The 21,108-nt window shown below is 36.9% G+C and overlaps 1 protein-coding gene across 1 annotated transcript in view; it reads right to left on the bottom strand.

Annotated features, from left to right (window-relative positions):
• LOC137956058 (ATP-dependent DNA helicase Q-like SIM) overlaps window positions 1-21,108 on the bottom strand; it is a 28,158-nt gene that overhangs the window by 1,656 nt on the left and 5,394 nt on the right. The window contains 7 exon segments of the mRNA XM_068803362.1: window positions 593-709; window positions 855-942; window positions 6,956-7,036; window positions 14,832-14,931; window positions 15,254-15,317; window positions 15,429-15,509; window positions 20,911-20,967. Coding sequence (XP_068659463.1) covers window positions 593-709; window positions 855-942; window positions 6,956-7,036; window positions 14,832-14,931; window positions 15,254-15,317; window positions 15,429-15,509; window positions 20,911-20,967 — 588 coding nt within the window.

Here is a 21,108-nt window from a genome sequence, read left to right as displayed (position 1 = left end):
TCTAAATGAAACTGGTCTAAAAGCCCTAACTATGACATTAATCAAACTGATATGGCAATCCCATCTAGAGGGACAAGGTTATCTCTCAGTAGTGATGGGGTCACCAATAGGATGGACAGAAGATAAGCGAATCAAAGTTGCTTCCACAATAGAAAAAAATCAAGATAATCATTGAAAATGCCACATACTGTTTTAACAAACTTAACATGAAGGGTCAGTTGGTATTGTTATTCTCATTTTTTTTAAAAGCTATAATAACTATTAGAAAAGGATGAGGAAAAGGAGATGGGCTACCCATTATTAGTTAAGGAGTGCATTATGGAAAACAAAGATACTATAGCAGCTGAAAAGAGTTTCAAATGGATATTCAGTAAACACTAAAACAAGGAGCATGAAGGATTTGCTTTGGTTGCCAAGACATAAAACATTGACTCAATGGAAATCTCCCATAAAAAATGAAGAGATTAGAAGGGAAGGGAAACAGAGGTTACTGCGATTGCATCATGTATAAGAGTTCAAATTTAATATTAGAAGAAAAAAAAACAAAGAAACAAGAAAAGATTTTAAGGTGGAACTCTCTTTCAGAACCAACCTGTTCTCTAATTTGGCTAATAACCATCCTGAGGTTTGCTTTGCCCATGTGTCTCCCTCGTCTACCATTGCTCGAGTGAGGTCTCTCATAAGACGAGCCTTCACAAACATTGGACCCCTGCAAAAGAATTTTCCGTGGTTCAAACTTAGAAAAGCAAACAACCATGTAATCCTATGCTCCAGAAATCCACATATTTGGCTGACAAGCGTAAATTCACAGTTGAAAGATGATAATAGGAACTTCCAGAAATTACAGCACTGACAGAGTAGGAAGCAAGAACCCGCATAAAGGCATCTGCCTCGGCTTTCATATTCTGCAGTCCAGGAGGGCCACTAACACAGACATCACACCTGAACTTGAACCAAGTTAAACAATAATGATTGAAAACAAAGTAGAAAATACCACCATGGGAATAAATATTAGATCATACTGAACAAGAAACAATAACATGGATTTTTTAAAGTATACTATGAATTTTTAAGGAAAACAATTGAGCTAAAAACTAAAGACGAGTGGCAACAGCTCTGATGAAGTGAAGATATATTTCAAAGAGAAAAAACAATTATATTGTATGTTATAGAGAAGAAGAACATTTTGTAGCTAATACAAATCTGTCTGGCCTCTAAATGCAAAAAGCTTCATGACATAAAGAAGAAGAGGCATGTCTTCTGATTTTCTACCACTGGTTCCACTTGTTGTCACCCAACAAAAAAGTTAACATCTATACATTACCTGCCTCCCCTTGTTCCATAAGGAAAGCTATTACAAAATAGAAAATCAAAGTCAATGACTTTATCTTTCATGCGCAATATTGGAACAAGTGAAATAGATAAATTGAAGAATTAAGAAGAAATAAGAAGAGGAATTAAGAAGAGAAGACTGCATTGATCAGTCTACTTGATGGGGGAGAAAAGTCGGGCCTCATTCTCCTTTTATTAATTTCACTTGATACTTTAAAATTGGACAGAAATGCCCATCATAAGATGACTTATGCATCAATGAATAAAAAGACAAAGCAATCAGAAAATTACAATTTCTATTATGCCAACCACAAACTAATAACCTGGACAACCTTGACTACAATCTTACTGAATGTGAATTACTGAAATACTGCTGAATTCTAATACTCCCGTTCAAGCTGGAGTATATAAGTCAAGTAGTCCCAACTTGGTACAGAAATTATTAAAGTCTCACCTCCCAAGAAGTTTTGTGAACATATCACCACTCTGCCACTTATCATTGCATCATACACAAAGTGAAGATCAACTTCTATATACTTTGTTCTCCCATGCAAAACAAGATTACCGGTAATAAAGATGGCTACTTAATTGTCACACCTAAGCAGCATAGGGTCTTCAGAGGCAAGTTCAAATTCCTTTTAACACTGTGAATCTAGATTAGTTTGCTCATGACATGAGCCATTGCCCAATACTCTTTGCACTAAAATGTGCCACCACGTTCTACTTTTTACTCTTCTAACTAATGAGTTTGCCTCCAATGAATACACAAAAACCTATAGTGGATTTTCTGTCCAATTTAGATCCAGCCTAATCTACATCTGAGTATCCTTCCACCTTGAGATGATCATGAGGTGTATAAAATAGGCCGTATACATCCTTATTTCAAAAAAAATGAGGTGTATAAATAGGCCGCTTCAAGATGAACTTTTTTATGAGATTTCATAAACAGGCTTACTACACTGACAGTTGTATATATCAAGTGTCCAACCAATCTTCTATTCATAATCCTGTCTTTCAGTGGACCAACCTTCATAGGAATATCCAAAGGTTAGCTCCTAATAACCCATACTCATGCAAAATGTCAGTAGTATATTTCCTTTGTGACAATACTACACCTTGCTTACTTTTGGCCACCTCAATCTCCAAAAACACTCCAAAGATCTAAGATCCTAGGTTTTAAAATGGATACTCGGATATGTTTTCACTTCTTCAATCCCCTAGTGTCACTACCAGAGAGTATTATGTCATCTACACAAACCACAAGTACCACACTCCCAGATGCTCGATGTAAAACAAATAAAGAATTATCACAATGGCACCTTACAAATCCAAAGGTTGTGACAACTTTACTAAATTTATCAAACTAGGCCCTTGAAGTTAGTTTCAAACCATAAATGGATTTATATAGCTTATAGCTTTCCAATTCTCCCCCCGAGCAACATACTCAGAGGTTGCTCAATATAACTTCCTGCAATAGCGCGCCATATAGACATGTTAATATCTAGCTAAAATAGAGGCCAGTCCTCTTACTGCAACAAAGATCAAGATATGAAGTGTACTCTTTTTGAGCCACCAAAGAAAAGGCGTCAAGCACAACCACTACATATGTTTGGGTGTAACCTTTGACCACCAATCGCGCCTTATACCTTTCAATTGTCCCATCAGCATTACATTTAATGGTCTACATCCAAAGACAACCAACATCAATGCCATCCGTAAGAGGATCAACTAAGGTCCAAGCATGCCAAGTCTGTAAGGCATCTATCTCATCATCCATAGCTTTCTTCCACTCAAACAAACACAAAGCATCTTGCACTTCAGAAGGGGTAGAAACAATTGACAAGAAAATTACGAATGACCTAAATGTTGGAGACATACTTGGAAATAGGGTACCAATTTCATTTCTTTTTTTTTATAATCATAGGATCCAAATCATAAAAGATAGGATTCATAGGCTTAAAGGAAGATTGGCTATACATATCAAAGGGAGCTATATCTGGAGCTAGATGTTGTATCTCACAATTGGACTATTGCTTGTGTACCTTTTTTGTTAATATACTTGCAAAAGTTTATCTTGAATAGAAGTAGAAGGTACAATAGGACTATCCATAATTGGAAGAGGTATAGAAGACACAACAGCCACTATAGGAGGAGATAGAGACTCAGATGAGTCACAAAAAAATGTCACATTTGTTAAAATAAAAATTCTTTTGTTAGCGAGATCATTACATTTATAGTCATTTTAAGGACAAAGATAACCAAGGAAATACATTATATAGCACAAGAGAAAACTTATCGTTTTGTGGACCAATGGAATGAACAGAACACAATGAACCAAACACCCAAAGTGTAACATCAAACAAAGAACAATCTGGCTTAAGCACTCGCATAGGAATTTTTCTTATCAAAATCGAAGATTGCATCCTATGAATCAAGAAACATGATGTGAGAATGGCATCTGCCCAATACAAATTTGGGATATTCACCTAAAATAAAAGAGTACATTTACTTCCAACAAATACTGATTTTTACATTCTGCAACCCCATTCTGTTGTGGGATATAAACACGTGACAATAGATGAATAATCCCATGAGAAGCACATAATGAAGAAAACTTAAGGTTCAAAAACTCAAGAAAATTTTATGATAAAAAAACACGAACAAAAGCATCAAATTGAGTTTTTTTCTATTGAAAACTTGACTAATACATCGAAAACTTCAAATTTCTCCCTCAAGATATACACCCAAGTGACTCCACTACAATCATCTATAAATGTTAGAAGATATCGAAAACCAAACAAGTAGGAAGTCAACCCCAGACATCTAAATTTCCTAATTCAAATGGAATATGACTATGGTTGCTACTCAATGGAAAAGAAATTTTGTGGTGCATCACAAGCTTGTACGATCAACATTGAAAAGATTAGTCTAAAAGTAAGGTAGGAACTAATATAACTCCAAGGCATATGGATGTCTCAACCATAGATGCCACAAGTAAGGTGCCACAACAACAACCCTAAGTGTTACCTGTTAATTGTCTTAAACAACATCCAAATGGTAAAAGTCTCCTCTCCAATATTTGGAACCAATCATGTTCCTCGTATGCAAATTCAAAACACAATCAAAAGGAAAAAATATAACAGAGTTGTTTAATAACTTAGTGAGTTGACTAACTAACAATAAATTGACTAGAAACTTAGGAGTGTATAAGACAAAAAACATAGAAAAAGGATGTGTCGGGTGAACAACCCCTTCACTTGTGACGAACGAAGAAGACCCATTTGCTAATTGAACAAACTTACAAGAAGAGGAAGGAGATAAAGCAAAAGACAAGAACGATGTAGCTGACATATGGGTTGACGCCTCAAAATTAATAACCCATGACAACTTGGGAGACACATGAATTGCAAACATACTTGGCGTAGCTAGAGTGGCATTGGGTGAGGATGAAATGCTCAACATAGTAGAGATAGAATTAGAAGCAATTGTGAGTTGGCCCAATCAATGAAGCTGCTGAATTTCATCTTGGGAGCTACTGGTAAATCCCCGTGCACTTCCAATGCCTTCAGATACAATGCAATTGGCCCATGCTGGTGCCTTCAGATACAATGCAATTGGCCCATGCTGGTTTCCCAAATTTATCCTAGCACTTTTCAGAGTTATGATTTGATCGACCACAATTATACACTTTCTATCCCCACGGCTACGACATCGACCTCCACCATCACAACCATGTCCTCTCCCCCTCCCTCTCCCTCTCCCTCTCCCTCTAGATGTCTTAGACTGAGTGGGAGTGGAGGAAAGGTTAAGGGCAATAACTTTGGAAGTTCTAGTGTCAATGCTAACTCAGGATACAACTGCACTTTTTGCTCTAATCACCTGTTATAAGCTTTCTCCAATGTAGGGAAATAGTCATTCGCCAATATTTGTGCTGATAGAGACTTATAATCGGGTCCTAATCCATTCAGAAATCTAGCAATTTGAATTTGTTCTTTTTGTGGTAATTTTACAAAATCTGAGGTGAAAGGATGAAGAACTACTATTTCCAACAACATTCCAGGCATTTTGATAGGATGAAGAGACAGATTGCTCTCTTGATAAAAGATAGACTCAAGAGTCTTCCATATATCTTTGACAATATCACAGCTAATTACCTAATTACTGACATGTGGTTGCATTGAATTCCACAACCAAGTTTGAACCTGACGATCCTCGTTTCCTCATGTTCAATTATAATATTAGGAGGATCTTCTCATATATACTTTGTTATCCTCTTAGCTATCAAAAATTTCTTAATAGCATGTGACCAATTCAGTTAAGTTGATCCATTTAACTTAATCAATGTAATCAGTATATAATTTTTATTGTTTGTAAGTTCAGCATTCTTAGTGAGATTGTTACTTCTCCAGTATATGCTCAACAACCAGCAACTATACCAGTAATAAAATCAGTAAACAAAATACACAGAACACCTTATAAACAACCCTATCAAAACCAAAAAGATGTGCACCCAAACTTCACAAAATTCTCTTAAGAGTTTATAAACAAAACTCAGATTTGATACTCAGCATTTTTTTATGGAAACTAATTGCAGTAATTAATCAAGAACAACATAACATAAGAGTCCAATTAGGTCTACACAGATACACCTGTGTCCCAGACTAGGTGACACAGGCATAAAACATCCAAAGTACTTCTCACGACTTCATTAAATCCTTACAGGATAAAAAAAAACAAATAATAATTGCTTAGATAGCAGCACACGCCTTTAACCCTTGGGTTAAGACACAAAAGTAGATAAGAACTAATCTTTAAGTTCTATCAGTAGAAGCAATTGAATCCAACCTGGAGAGAGGTTGCAGGCTTTAGGAAGGAAGAAACTGACTTTAGGCTTTGATTTACAGACCGGAATGCTCTGGTACCGTGTGGAATAGATAGACTAAAGAAGAATTAAGAAGAAAGAAGTAAGAACAGGAATGAAGAAGAGAGGACAACATTGAGTAGCCTACTCAATGGAGGAGAAAAGTTGACCCCCATTCTCCTTGTATTAATCTCACTTAAGTGATACATTACAACTGAACAAAAATGCCCCTCATAAGATTTATACGTCAATGAAAAAAGACTTAAACAATCAGAATATTACAATTTCTTCCATACCACCATAAACCAGTAATCTAGACAGCCTTGACTACAATATTTCTGAATTACCCACACATGAAATTACTGAAAAGCTCCTAATTTCTAACAAACCAAGTGTATCCAAAGAAAAAGGTTAAACTCCAAAACAGTTGGTCATTGGCCTTGATCTCACCTGTATGACTAGAATAAGATTCCATCCTGTGGAGGCAAAAAATCTCACCCTAACTGTTTATTTGTGAAATTTCCAACTAACAATTTATTATTATCTAATAAATAGGACAACCAATTAACATAACATTATTCCCATATGCACATCAAACCCTTTCTTTTATATATGTAATACACATTCAACAGGGTAGCATACATGACACAGCATATTTATTCTCAGCTAAAACATGCAAATATTTCACCTCCATGCTCCTTTCGCCTAGAAGTTCTTAAAAAGTAAAGAAAGAAAAAGTGGGGCATTTGATGCACTACTTACAAGAGGCACTTTTCACTAGCTAACTCTCCAAAATAGCTCACTAGTGTCTTGGCTCTGCAGCAAGTCGTTGCCATACCATACCTGAAAAGATGCATAATCTGACTCATAAAAGGCAACAATAAAGATGTTAAAGTTTAAAAGAAAGTACTTATCAAGGAAAAACAATGATTTAGAAAGCAGTGATTATTAAGGGAAAAACAGTATTTAAAAGGAACAAAATTGTAATTGTCTGGTCATTATACAGACTGTTGTACACGCATATGTGAAGAGGGGCACATTTGTCTTTTGTAATACTTGCTTAATAACTTTATAAAAGTGGCAGGGATTGATCTTTTGCCCCAAATGAGCCTGCTACATATTGCAGCTTTCTCTCTCTCATCACATTCTTCTTTCTTCTTCTCTCCTACGATCTCACTCTTCTATCATTGCAGCAGCTTGATCCATAGGAGAAGAGTTTTAGACTGTTGTTTACTCTCCCTAAAGCCTGCAATGAATCACTAGGATCCTTATCAATCTTTGCTGGGTGACCTTAAAGGTTAGTGTTTTTTTCCTTTGTTTGTGCCATAACTTGAGGGTTAATGGTTGTGTCTGCTGCATCAAGCAGCTACTTCAATGTGCTGCCTTTTTTTAACGGTTCATTCCTGTCCTCTGGAGGGTCTGCAGGGTTCAAGCTTGCTCCTTTGTATGTTTTGGGTGACTTAGTGAGGGTTAGAAGTTGCAAAAGTGAGTTTGTAGGAGTATCCATGTTGTTGTTATTAATTAATTGGTGCCTGTATACTGTTTGTTGATATTCCAGCACACGTGTTAGTAGTCGCACATCAATCTGGAAGTTTTTTAAGTGATTCGCACAGGCCTGTATTGTGACTAAAGCCAAAGTATTGTTGTCTAATACTGTTTTCTGTGAGAAATTAATCTATGGCAGATCAAGGAGAAGTTAATACACCGGCTAAGACATCAGAATCTGCAGAGACCAAGAATTACATTCAGATCATATATGTCAAGCTAAATGGATCAAATTACTTGAATTGGTCTAGAGTTGTCAAGGATATTCGTGATAGTCCTCTTAATCCTAGGACTGAAGATTTAGAGGGAAGAGACATCAGGTCCAGACCTGGATGCTGAGTTGTGATTTGGGAAAAATTGTGGAAGACTCTAGAATCAATCCTTGCCAAAGAGAGCAACCTTTCCCGAGTTTATGAGTTATATGTCAAATTTTTCAGCACAAGTAGAGGGGAAAAGACAGTCACATAATATCTTAAACAGATGCATAGAGTGCTACAAAAAAAATTGCAGTGTTTCATCCCTTCACAACAAATGTAAAAAAGCTAATGCTTTGTGTGCATAGATGTTGGTAGATGATGGCATTCCTACACTTGAGAAAGCTTATGACAGGGTTATAAGAGCAGAAAGTGCAGTTACGTCCAAGGAAACTAGAGAAACTAAAAGTTCAAATAATTTTTATTCCCCTCCCACTCAATCTAAGTCTTTCCAAGAAGAAGAGGGAAGGTAGAGGACATGGTCATGACAGTGGAGGTCATGGTCATGGTCGTAGGGACAGGAAGTTTGTATATTGTGGTAGATCTTACCATAGTTCAAAGAAGTACTAGGATAAGTTCAACAAGCAAGTGTGGGCTAACTCAAGTATCCCAGAAACTGCCGATGAGTTTGTAAGTAAGCAAGGGTTTACTAGCAACTCACAATATGAAATTCAGAAGTTGCTTCAGCACTTAGGACAACTTAAAGCTACTCCTACATCTATTCCTCCTGTGGCCAGCACATCTAGCACTACCTTCGCTATATCAGGCATATCTACACTTCATGTGTCATCTACATCTCAATGTGTTATTGATTCTATGACAAAGTATGTCCTCTTCACTTTCCCATTTATCCTCTTCTTCCTCCTCTCAGTCTATTGAGTTAGCAGATTACTCATCTTTATCTATTGTTGGTGAGTGTGTCATTCATCCTACTCCTCAACTTCCTTTATCCTTTGTTTTGTATGTGCCTAAATTTCTAGTTAACTTAGTGCCAATTAGTCAACTCACCATGTCCTTAAATTGTTTTGTTGGATTTTTCCCTTTCTCGTTGTGTCTTTCAGGATTTGCAAATGAGGAGGATGATTGGTTTCAAGCATGAGCTTGAAAGACTTTACTACTTAGATGCAGCCCCTTCTCATCAATCTACTACACTTAAGGCTGTTGTGACTCCCTTCTTGTAGCATTTATGATTGGAACATCCATTTCCTTTGAAGCTTCTTAATTTCTTCCTTCTCTACCTTCATATTTATCTTTTGAATGTCGATCGTGTCTGCTAAATTGGGTCCAAGGCCCTATCCCAAAATAACTAGTCAACTTAGAAAACTTTTTTCCCAACTAATAAACTCAAGATCTTTGTACTTACTAAACCATGTGGGACTACACCTAAAACTATCCACTTGTAGAGCCACAAAAAAGGGCCTACACCTAAACTACCTACTCCTAGAGCCACAAAAGATGGTCTACACGTGAGGAGGAGTGTTAAGGAATAGTCCCACATGGATTAGTAAGTACAAAGATCTTGAGTTTATTAGTTGGGAAAGAGGTTTCCTAAGTTAACTAGTCATTTTGGGATAGGGCCTTGGACCCAATTTAGCATTTTTTTTAACCAAAATACCCCTGAACTTGTATTTTAACACTCCCCCTTAAGCTGGAGAGTAGATATCAAATAATCCCAGCTTGTCACTAAAGGATACATGTTCACATCTCCCCGAAGGCTTGGTAAATATATCTCCCAACTGGTCTGAAGACTTTACATAAGGAGTTACCACCTTCCCCTGCATAACTGCATCTCTAATGAAGTGGCAGTCAACCTCTATATGTTTCGTTCTCTCATGGAATACAGGGTTGCCGGCAATAAAAATGGCTGCATGGTTATATCAATTCATAACCATAGGGTCAGGTAACATAAAACCAAACTCAAGAAGCACAGACTTAATCCACATAAGCTCACTAACTGTATGAGCCATTGCTCGATACTCGGCTTCTGCACTAGACCTAGCCACAACTATCTGTTTCTTACTTTTCCAACTTATCAAGTTACCTCCAACAAAACAACAATAGCCTGATGTAGAACGTTTATCCATCTTACACTTAGCATAATCGGCATCAGAATACCCGAGTATATCAATTTTCCCATTATGAGTATACAGAAAACCTTTTCCAGATGCACCCTTCAAGTACTTCAAAATCCTCTGAGCAGCTTCTAAATGGACTTTTTGAGGATTTTTCATGAATTGGCTCACAACACCCACAGCAAATGAGGTGAGTAGTCATTTTGGGATAGGGCCTTGGACCCAATTCAACAGTGTCAATACAAGAAGCACCATAGAAGCCCATTTCCTTCAAGTAGTAGTCAAAGTTGTTTGAACTAGTTCATTTTGATGTGCGGGGCCCATGTAGGGTTTCATATTTGTTTGGTTTTCAATATTTCTTAGCTTTCATAGATCATTACAATCAAGTGACTTGGGTGTACCACCTTCAAAAGAAGTCTAAGGTTTTTTATGTACTTGTCAAATTTTTCAATGAATTAGGTGCTTCAATTTGCATTTTTTATTTCGAAAATGGTCTTAAGTTCATGAGTCAACATTTTTTTTTTTGTTCGCCATTGAATTATTCCTCCATTCATGTATTTACACCACTCAACAAAATGGAGGGACATAAAGGAAAACTAGGCATCTCTTGGAAGTCACACATACTCTATTATTCCTAATGAATGTTCTCCAATCATTTTTAGGTAAGCTACCTTGACTTCCTGCAACTTGATTAGCCACATGCCTTCTTCAGTTTTGGGGAACAAAATGCCATGCAGGTTCTTCGACCTGTGTCATTGTTTAAAGTAACTCCTCGTACTATTCAACGTGTATTCCTCAATTGTCCACACACTCTAAAAGGGTATAAATATTATTTTCCAAAGCACAAGAAGACTTATATTTTGACAGATGTGACATTTTTTGAAGGGAGGCTTTATTTTACTAAGTCTTCCAAGTCTACACCAAGTCCACATATCTTTGTTGATTCTCCTTTTATCTCTTGTTGTGACAAATACTCCCACTTTATCTTCCACTCCAGCTCCAACTAAGCTATTGCAGGTTCATCAACGCAAGAAAGTGACTACGAAAAACACAAGCAACACTGCCCCCAGTCAGGTACAAGATACCCTCACCAAAAGAATGAAGAACTGCTCTTTCTTGCAACATCCCACGCATTTTAGTAAAACACTTTGTAACAGCCTTTTCCCCCTGCTCATACTAAAGAAGTTCACATACAATTCATAGACATGAGATAGATTGCTCTCCTGATAAAAGATAAGACTCAAGAGTCTTCCACATATCTTTCACAATATCTATCTGATAAGTAACATGTGGCTGCATAGAATTCAACAACCAAGTTTGAGCCTGATCATTCTCAATTTCCCAATATCCAGTTATAATGTTAGTAGGATCCTCTCGTATAATTTACTTTCCTCTTAGCTGCCAAAAATTTCATAACAGCATTTGACCAATTCAAATAACTCGACCCATTTAACTTAATCGATGTAATTTAAATAAAGTCTGTATTTTCTTTAGGCTCAGAATTCTTAATGGGAGTGCTTATTTCTCCAGGATCTGCTGTAGTGATGCTCAGCCTCCAGCAACTATACCAATAATAATATCATTAAACAAAATACACAGAACGCCCTTATAAACAACCCTATCATACCTAAGAAGGTGTGTGCAGAGTCCAATGGGCCCTACACTCACAAAATTCACTTAGGGTTTATAAAAAAAATCCAGATTTGATACTCAACAATTTTCTATGAACACCAACTGCAGTAAATAATCAAGAACAACACCATATAAGAGTCCAATTAGGTCTATACAAACACACCTGTCTTGGACTAAGTGAACGCAGGCACAAAACCTCCAGAGCACTTCTCACGACTTCATTAGATCCTTATAGGATCAAATAGAGCACATAATAACTGCCTAAAGTGTGATAACCAAGTAGCAATCTTTATTGCTGGCAACATGGTTATCCATGAGATGACCAAGCATATAGAAGTGGATCTTCATTTTGTATGTGCTGATATGACCAGTAGAAAAATTGTTACCCCTTAGGTCAAGACCACAGACCGCATTGAATACATTTTCACAAAGGCCCTTGGAAGAAGAATTTGGTAATTTGTTTAACAAGCTGGAATTACACCATATATATGCCCCAGCTTGAGGCAGCTTGAGGGGTAGTATTAAAGTTCATAGGGAAAGGAGTGATTTAGATAGTGATTATTAAGGGACAAGGAGTGCTTTAAAAGGGACAGCATTGTAATCTTTTGGTCATTATACAGACTGTTGTACCCACATGAGTGATGAGGGTACATTTGTCTTTTTAAATGTCTTGCTTAATGACAATTTAGAAGTGGTTAGGGGTCAATATTTTACCCTAATAAGGCTGCTACACATTGCAGCTTTCTCTCCCTCATCGGATTCTTCTCTTTTCTTCTTTCCTCCCTCTGTTCTCACTTCTATCAAGTTTACAAACGATAAGGTGTACAGTACCTTAAGGTGTGAAAGCTTCCAATGCATGAAAAGGATTCATGTATCCCAGCCAACATAGTCAGCACAAGGTCCTGAACTGCAATGATGATAATAATAATTTATATGTGGCAAGATTTGATTGGACCTGGACTTATAATCTCAAATTCGGAACCTAAGTTGTCTCAAGCCAGTGCAACTAGTACAATTTCACTTCCAAAGGAAAAAAAGGCACATTGTTAGTGTAAGGAACCTGGTTTTGCTACTCGACCAGGTTGACCCCCCTTTCAAAGGCAGCGATTCAGCTTGGCAATGCAGAACCACCCTGAGTTCCTAACCCACTTTGGAATGCAAGAGGCAGGCAGGTAGGGTGCAAATTCGAGGTGAGTCCTGGTCCTCAACCTGATCGTACACATCAAGTTGATCTCCCCATATAAAATGACTTCTATAGCCAAAAAAAAACTAAATCGTTACCATATCTATGCCTCCAATCCTCCCATCTATCCTTCCCATCCCAGCATCATTTCTGCAATGGAATCCAACCTTTTGCAGCAGTTTTGCCTCCACTCCAGCCTCTCCCCTCCATTTTTCCCCTACTATCTTCATTTTCCAACCAAAATCCTATAATTTCTGGTGATATCTGTATCAGATCTTCATTGTCACAACAGCCCAAACGTCAACTCTTTAGTGGCCTACAGATTCAGCCGCTCCCTCGCCATATCTTCTTCCTCCACCTTCCAGTCTTCCTTCCTGAGTTTGTCAGGTCTAAAAGAGCACTTTGATGATTTATTCTTTCTATTTTTCCCAAGTCTATGTTAGGTAATGAGTTTAATATGCCTTGATTAATGCAGTTTAATGTCTTTTAATGTGTTTTTAATGCTTTTTAATGTCTTTTTAAGGTTGTTGGTTTGCAGGCATTAGTTTTTAATGTTCATTTTATTTGTATATGAGATGGTGATCCGACCCTAAAGGTCATCTAAGTCAGGCAGCCAGATCAGGCAAATCAACCCAACTCAGGAATTCAGGAACACAAATCTTAAAACAATGGTTAGCAATACTTCCACATGGAACCATGATTAGAAAGATCATGCATTTATTACTTGGGAAGAAACCTCCCATCTTTGGATAAACTTTTTGGAATGGATCTAGCCCAGATAAACATGGTATAAGAGCAGATATTTGTACGTGGGCCTCCACATAAAACAGTCCATATATAGGAGCTATAAAGAGAAACCATAAGTAAAGGAGAATGTCAAGAATAGCAAAGTCCAACCAAAATTAGAAAATCATATGTTTATTACTCGAGAAGAAACCTCCTGATATCGGCTAGTCGTTTAGAATGGATCTGAACCCAACTTTAGTAGGCAGCATCATTATTCCCCCTCAAAGGGACAATTAAACATGCTGGATCTAGTCTTTGATGACGGACATAGCAAGTGAATGGCTTTCCACTTTCTAGGCTGTTCAAGGATAAGGGTATTAGCATAATTCACACAACTAAATCTAGAGAACAGGAAAGAGTTACTCTCTGTAATTTATTTTGAGTTCACTTATGAACCCCTGTTTACCATCTTAAGTCAGGGGTAACTTTGTAATTTAGCCACTTTAGTTAAATCAAGCAGGAAAACATTCAAAAGCGCTAGTTCGAGCTCTTAATTCTTTTGCTCTATTGCTCTTCTCTCTTGTCCTTCTTTATTCTCTTCCTGCAATAACTTGTTCTTCCTTCTCTTCTAACTTGTTGCCAGATGATGGGGTTATTGGAGACAATAACAGCCAGATTTTATGAGCCTTCTCCACACCATTGGTCACAGGAACTCTCTGGACTCTGAGGTCATGGCTATGCTACAATGGTTGAAGCTTTATAAAGAGCATTTTAATGCGTTTGTGGTAGTAGAAGGCCGCTCAAAGCTGGTCATCAAGTGGAAGAGAATGCCAGAGCATTCTTTTGATGAAGCTTTAGACATTGGGCAGACTCTTCAGATTGCTTGAAATCATGCACCTCAATCCGCTAATTCTATAGTGGGATCAACATATCATTTCAAGGTATAGCGTACCCCTTCGGCTTTTCTTAATTTGGTTGAGAGCTCCTATTTTTGGCTCTCCACCTCTTGTAGTCCCCTTTTCACCATTCAACAAAACTTCTTCTTCCTCTTCCAGCCTTTCTTTTACTATCTTCACACTTCTTCTTCTGAAATAATTTTACTTCGGGATATGAAGCCCCATGATTTATCGACACAGGCAAATCACCTCAGCATTCCTCTAGTCATAAAATGACAAAAAAAAAAAAAAAATGTTTGTTCAGACCATATGTTATATCTGAAGTAATACCTTAAGCAATCTCTTAATAATTTGTATGCATGTCTAGTCTGTTCTTTGCTTCTTTGACTGGGTAGTAGAGATGGAATTTTTGATAGATCTGCATACAGAGCTGATGGACAAATTGAAATTTGATGAAATATGTTATAAACCTTTTGGATCAGAAAGTAAACTACAGAACAAAAATAAGTGAGACAGTCAAAGAAGACTAACTAGTGATGAACATATCACTGACCGCATGACACTTTCCAACTATAATAGAATATAGCTTATCCAGAAACGGAGAATAACAACTGGACTAATCAAACAGGTCCAGATGAAAGTACAAGGAAAATATTACAAACAAATTGTTGGAAGCAAATAGTTGCCTCTTTTTTTTTTTTAAATGAAATCTTCTTTTGGAGGGGTGGAAATGAAAATGAGGAATAACTCACTGCAATCTGCTAATTTCCCATCTCGTCCAGCTCGACCAGCTTCTTGATAATATGCTTCCAAACTCTGCACTTGACGTCAGCTTGAAGATTACTTATAACAGGAAAAGTTGAGATTGTAAACAAGAAATTTACCCCAATAAAAATTATATGAAAATTGGAAAAGCACAAGAAGAACCTGCGGCCAACCATAGTGAATGATTCTTCGAACATTTGATTTGTCTATTCCCATTCCAAATGCAATTGTCGCAACAACTACCTGAACCTCAAAAATTATATGCATAAATAAATATAATTGCTTTTCAAAAAATATATGTATAAACAGCTAATACTTACTAGAATTTAAACTTACATTAGTTAAAGGAGTCCAGAAAAATACTAAGAGAAACTGAGAAGAAAAGGCCAAAAATTTGATCTAAGGGTGATTAAAAAATATTTAAGGCTAGCCAATTCCTAAAACATTTAGTGTCAATTTGATTAAAAAAGGCCAGCCAATTCCTAAAACAGTTTTTTCCAATTAAAAATCAGCCAGATGTGTTAAAAGTTTGCAAATTGTTGCAGTTGCTCAACTTTTCATTCTTAGTTTTGCTATTTCTTATAGTATTCAGACTTGCAACATGTAGAGCTGCAAGTACTTTTCCTCTACGTCTACACATATTCATCAACTCTCAAGCTTCAAACTCAGGCTGTAACACCAAACTGAGAACATCTTGAAAGTTTAGTAGGATTGAGAATTAATCCAGCAAAACACTAAGAATGACATGTAAAAAAGAAGACATTTGAGCTAAATTTACTTGAAGTTTGTGAATATCAATTTGATCAAAAAGTAAATGAAACTCCTTTCAACCGTTTACATGTAACCTCATGAAACTTCTATCAGAATTCAGTTAGAAACTTACTACGGTGCATTTGGTACAGGTTATTAGATTAAGAAAGCAGTTCCTTCAGTTAAGAAGCTCCTTTTGAGCTTAAAAATGTATTTGGCTATGCTTTCTTTTCAAACAAACTCATTTTACAAAAAGGAGAACCTCACTTCTTTGGTAAAACTACAAAAGAAACTTTTCATGGAGACTATTTTTCCTTCTGAAAAGCAGAGAAAATAAATATCTTTCAGACAAATATTCCATTAATCATTTTACAAAATTTCATATGATTCACCTCATAAAAATGCTAAAGAAAGTAGGAAACCGACTTTTAACATGGGTTTGTACATCTAATATGTGACCACCTAACAAATACTTTTTTGCGGTATAGGCACATATCATATCTACCAAGTATCATGACCATATTGAGGATGAGCTTCCCTCTAATTGCCCTCCTATTTTTGCTACTATTATTTGGAATGCAATCTACAAACTTAAAGCCCTTCTACAGAAAAACACTCGAATTCATGCTATATGAGGTGCCGACACTAGCTTTTGGCTCAAAACATGGATTGACTCCTCCACTTTAGCAAAATCCGTCCCCTCCATCTTTCACCTTGCTCGCAATCCACTAATCTCAGTTTAATGTTCCTTTACCCATAGTTTGGATTTAATTAGTTGGAACCTTAACCTTCATTGTGACCTTTACATCAATGAATTGTGGATATGGTGATGATCAACTAATTTGGGGCAAGCCTATTACAAACATTATACGTCGTGAATGTGAGAAGGAAGAGAATGGTTGACAATGGAAATAAGGGTTGTTCAAATAAGAAGAATATAGGTTGCCCAAAGCTTGTTCTTAAGCTTTTGCAAGAAGTCACATAAAGAAATAACAAAGAATTGGGTTTTTTTCTTGACTCCACTACTCAAACATCTTAATAAAAAAATATTATATCCCTTAAATTAACCTTATGTGATGACTAATGACTATACTACCCTTATAAACTAAAATTATTCCTCTCATGTCGCACTTATACCTAGGCTTCCTAAACCACCCCTATCTAAACTTAAGAATAACATAAATGCCCTTAGAGTGGCATCTAACATCCCCGCCTCTTACAAGAACCTTGGCCTTGAGTTTCAGCTATGATCAGAGCCTCATGTGTCATCCATTAATCCATGGTCCTGAACTTGTGTAGATGTTGGCACCCAATTGAGAATTGCATTGCTTACTTGTATGTAACTAGCAAAAGTCATTAGCATCTTTAGTGTGCGAGGACCAAAAAGTCAGCAAGCTCAAATGATCGTCAACTGGTTGGTGGATCTCTGCCTTCAAACTGTCTACGAAGCATTCAACTTGTGGCTTGAGTTCACTTAAGAGCTGGTGGAAGGAAAAAAAACCAAGACAACCACATACAACGAATCAATTGGATCCTCGTTAATCTCAATCATGCGAAAGCCAACACAAATTATGCAATTTAGAGGCTTAGTAAGAGTGCTGACATTATTTCTTGGTTGTTCATCTCATGTAAAGAAATTGGAAGAGCAAGCTCCAAGACTCTCTAGGTGGATGATTTTTCATGGTGTGTGAGCTTCTCGTACAAACAAGTCATGTTCACATCTTGCATCTCCCCTAATTGAAGTAGGGGCAAGCTTTCAGCTATTGTACTCCCAAGTTTGAAATTGTTTGTTATCCCAAACTGGTTTTGTTGCTGAAAGGTGACCTTGCTTTTGGAGAATTTAGCCTTCGGGCCCCAAAAAGCTTCTCTGGAATTATCTACAATCTGGTATCTCTAAGCCACCAGATCTTTGAAATTGTGCATTTTTCAAAAGCCATCTTTTGTCTGGTCACAAAAATTCATGTTCTATGATCACAAACTACTGAACAAACTTTCTTTCTTTTCAAGTCGATTTCTCCTTGTGAACAAATCTAATTAACAAATAGTTTTCTCCGCTAGAAAGTAGACTCACCAAGCTTCCTTTCAAGGTATAATTTATAATTCAAAGGTCTATTCTTGATAGTCAAAACCATCATTTCATTTAAGGTTCATTCTCGCTCATGACCTGCTTTTTATCATACCCCTCACTGTTTCTGAAGTTGATTTGTTTTGCAGAAAAATAGGAATTAAAAAAATAATTCATATTTTGGGCTGAAAAGTAGACTTGAAGGGCTTTATTTTAATATATATACGTGATAGAAATTTTGTGGAAACAGAGGCGTCTACTGTTCACAAAAAAGTTATGTTACAACTCCAGAACTTGCACCAGAAAACTAGACCTCTTCCTCTAATGAATGAACTGCTCTGATATCGAATTTTGAAGTTTCTTAATCTCAAAAGCAGAGGGAAGAGTCTTAGACAAGATAAATAAGGGCTACAAGACTAAAGAATAAGAACATAAGCTAGTTGGAGTTCATTCTTAAGTTTGTGCAAGAAAAAACAGAGAAGTAACAAAAATTTTAGAATTCTTGGCTCGTCTACTCAACCACAAATTTCTTAGTTAAATAGATCGTTATATCCCTAAGATAAACCCTAATTGAGACCTAATGATTATCCAAACCTTATGAACTGAGGTTATTTCCCTTATGTACCACTTACACCCAACTTCCTAAACTACCATCACTAAGCTTTAAAATGACATAAAGAGCCCTTCCGATGGTATCTAACCTTAATAGCATCAGATAAAGCCCCATTTGGCTCCAAAAGTTTCCTCAAGCTACTCCCTTCTCATCTCCTAGAACCAGCACACCTTCCCCACCCGTGCTCTCACATGGAAAATCCTAGCTGCCCCTAAGGTATCACAATTTTTGTAGTGTACTCTCAAGGGAAAGATCCTCACATACGACTGTCTTACCCTCCATGCTCATACCTTGGAGAGCATCATTTGTAATTTCAGCAATTCAGCTGACGAAACCATTAATTACCTCTTCCTTCACTGCTCTGTTAGTTTCACCATCTAGAATGCAATCCCTCACAAGTTTAACCTTCAGTACTGCCTCCCTCCTTCCTTATGAGCCACCTTTGCTCAGCTCTTTATTTGGACATATACAAATATAGGTAAACTCTCTGGCACCTATGTTTCTCTATTTTTCACTCTTTTAATCTGGGCAATCTAGAAAGAGAGGAACCAAAGAACTTCTTAGGGCTGCTCCAGCACTATTGATGGAGTTACCAAGAGTTTGATTCACTTCACCCTTTTCATGTGTGTAAGCTTCCCGAATTCAATCATCTCCACATTGTGATCATTCAGAATTATCAAACACATAGCAGCATTTTGCATCCCTCACATCAGCTCAGCTCTTTTTTTTTGAATGTTGATTACACATGCACATACCCGTGTTACCCCTAGTGAAACCGCACAGCTCGTAAATGGTCTCCACCTAAGCTTCCTTATTTCTATCTCAATTGTGACAGTAGTGGCTATGGTAACCCTGGTCCAGCAGGTTGTAGGGTCATGATCCATGATCACATGGGAGGACATCACACTTTTATATTCTGCTCCCTAGGGTGTGGCTATCTGAACTGAGGCAGAGATTAGGGTCTTTCTTCAAGGGTTGAGTCTTTACCATGATGACTTCTTCAGTCTTGTCATGGTCAAAAGCGACTCTTGGATCCTCATCAGCCTGATTTTAGCCACCTCCATGTTGGAGGCTTCACCGCTTTGTTGACAAGGATCATGATTACCTTCTCTTACCTCAACATTATCTGGACACAGAAACCTCGGGAAGTCAACCAGATTGCCGATGCTCTTGCTTGTGATGGGTCCTCTCTATAACACCTTGTTGTTGGGACAGCCTACCCAATTGTAGCTCCTTGGACAAGCTTCTTTTGAAGGACTGGTTCTGTGGATCTCTCTTTTACCTTTTATGTTTTCTTTTTACGTTTCTTTATTTGTAGTTGTTTTCTGCATCCCTCTTTGACTGTTCCCCCCTTCTATCTTTTTATCTAAAAAAAATCTTATCATCATTGTCTAGAAAGAAAAAACATGAATCTGCTTAATATGTTGAGCTTAGTTTTTACTTTGTAATTTTTTTCCAAGTCTTAGACCCATTGTCCATTTATTTAAGTCCGGACATGAAGGGGAGAGTTGGAGGGAATAATGCTACAGAAGTTGAAAAGTAAAAAACTAAAATAAAAAAATCTCGGGTTTATTAGTTAGGAAAATGTCTCTTAACTTCAGCTAGTTAATTTGGGATGAACCTAAACCCAACTTTAACAATTAGCATATCCATCTCCAAGAGCATTTGCACTTCCAAGAATATGGCAACAAGTGACATCAGGTCTATTCAAACATTTCAACATTTCTTCCTCTCCCTTGAATTTGCCTTTGCCTAGAATTTTTCTTCTATACTCTCTACACCAATAGAGCTCACAATTACACAATTCAAAAATGCCATATTTTAACATTAGAAAATATAAATGCCCCATTTAATTTGCTTGTTGACTAGTTAGAAGTAGCTCAATGTAGCAAGAGCATGGATGGACCCAAAGGCAAGATATTGAATCAAAACTTTTTTTTGTTTTTCTTGAAGATAACATTCATGAAATGCATAAGCAGAGAAGGTATGACAGCAGCCACCAAGAAGGTGGTAAAGATCTCAGCTACATGGAAATTCAGTGCTTCTCTATTGAGCAAACAACATGAGCAGCAGAGAAACAACAAAATTTGAATTTGTTCTGAAAATAATAAGGGAATTTACATACGTAAGACAAGTTTGAGTAAATGGGTCCAAAGAAATCTTACAATAGTCATTTGATTACTTAGAAGCAGTACCTACAACTAAATCCATGTTACCTGTAAGACATTTTGATGGAATTTCTTATGAACCTGCCGCAGATGAGTTTTTGGCAGCTGAATTCACAACAAAATAACAAATCAAACACAATATATAAAATGCTAGCAAACTAATTTAACAAGATACTATGAAATGAAAAATATTAAGAACATTTTTTTTTGAAAAATATTAAGAACATTAACTAATCAAAAAACATA

This window comes from Aristolochia californica, unplaced genomic scaffold (assembly GCF_029961685.1).
Source record: "Aristolochia californica isolate CCGP_79_NKW_82.1479 unplaced genomic scaffold, dmAriCali1.0.hap1 SCAF_2, whole genome shotgun sequence".
NCBI classification, from domain to species: Eukaryota; Viridiplantae; Streptophyta; class Magnoliopsida; order Piperales; family Aristolochiaceae; genus Aristolochia; species Aristolochia californica.
Note: the sequence above shows the minus strand (reverse complement) of the source record. Positions and strands in the feature narration are given on the sequence as shown.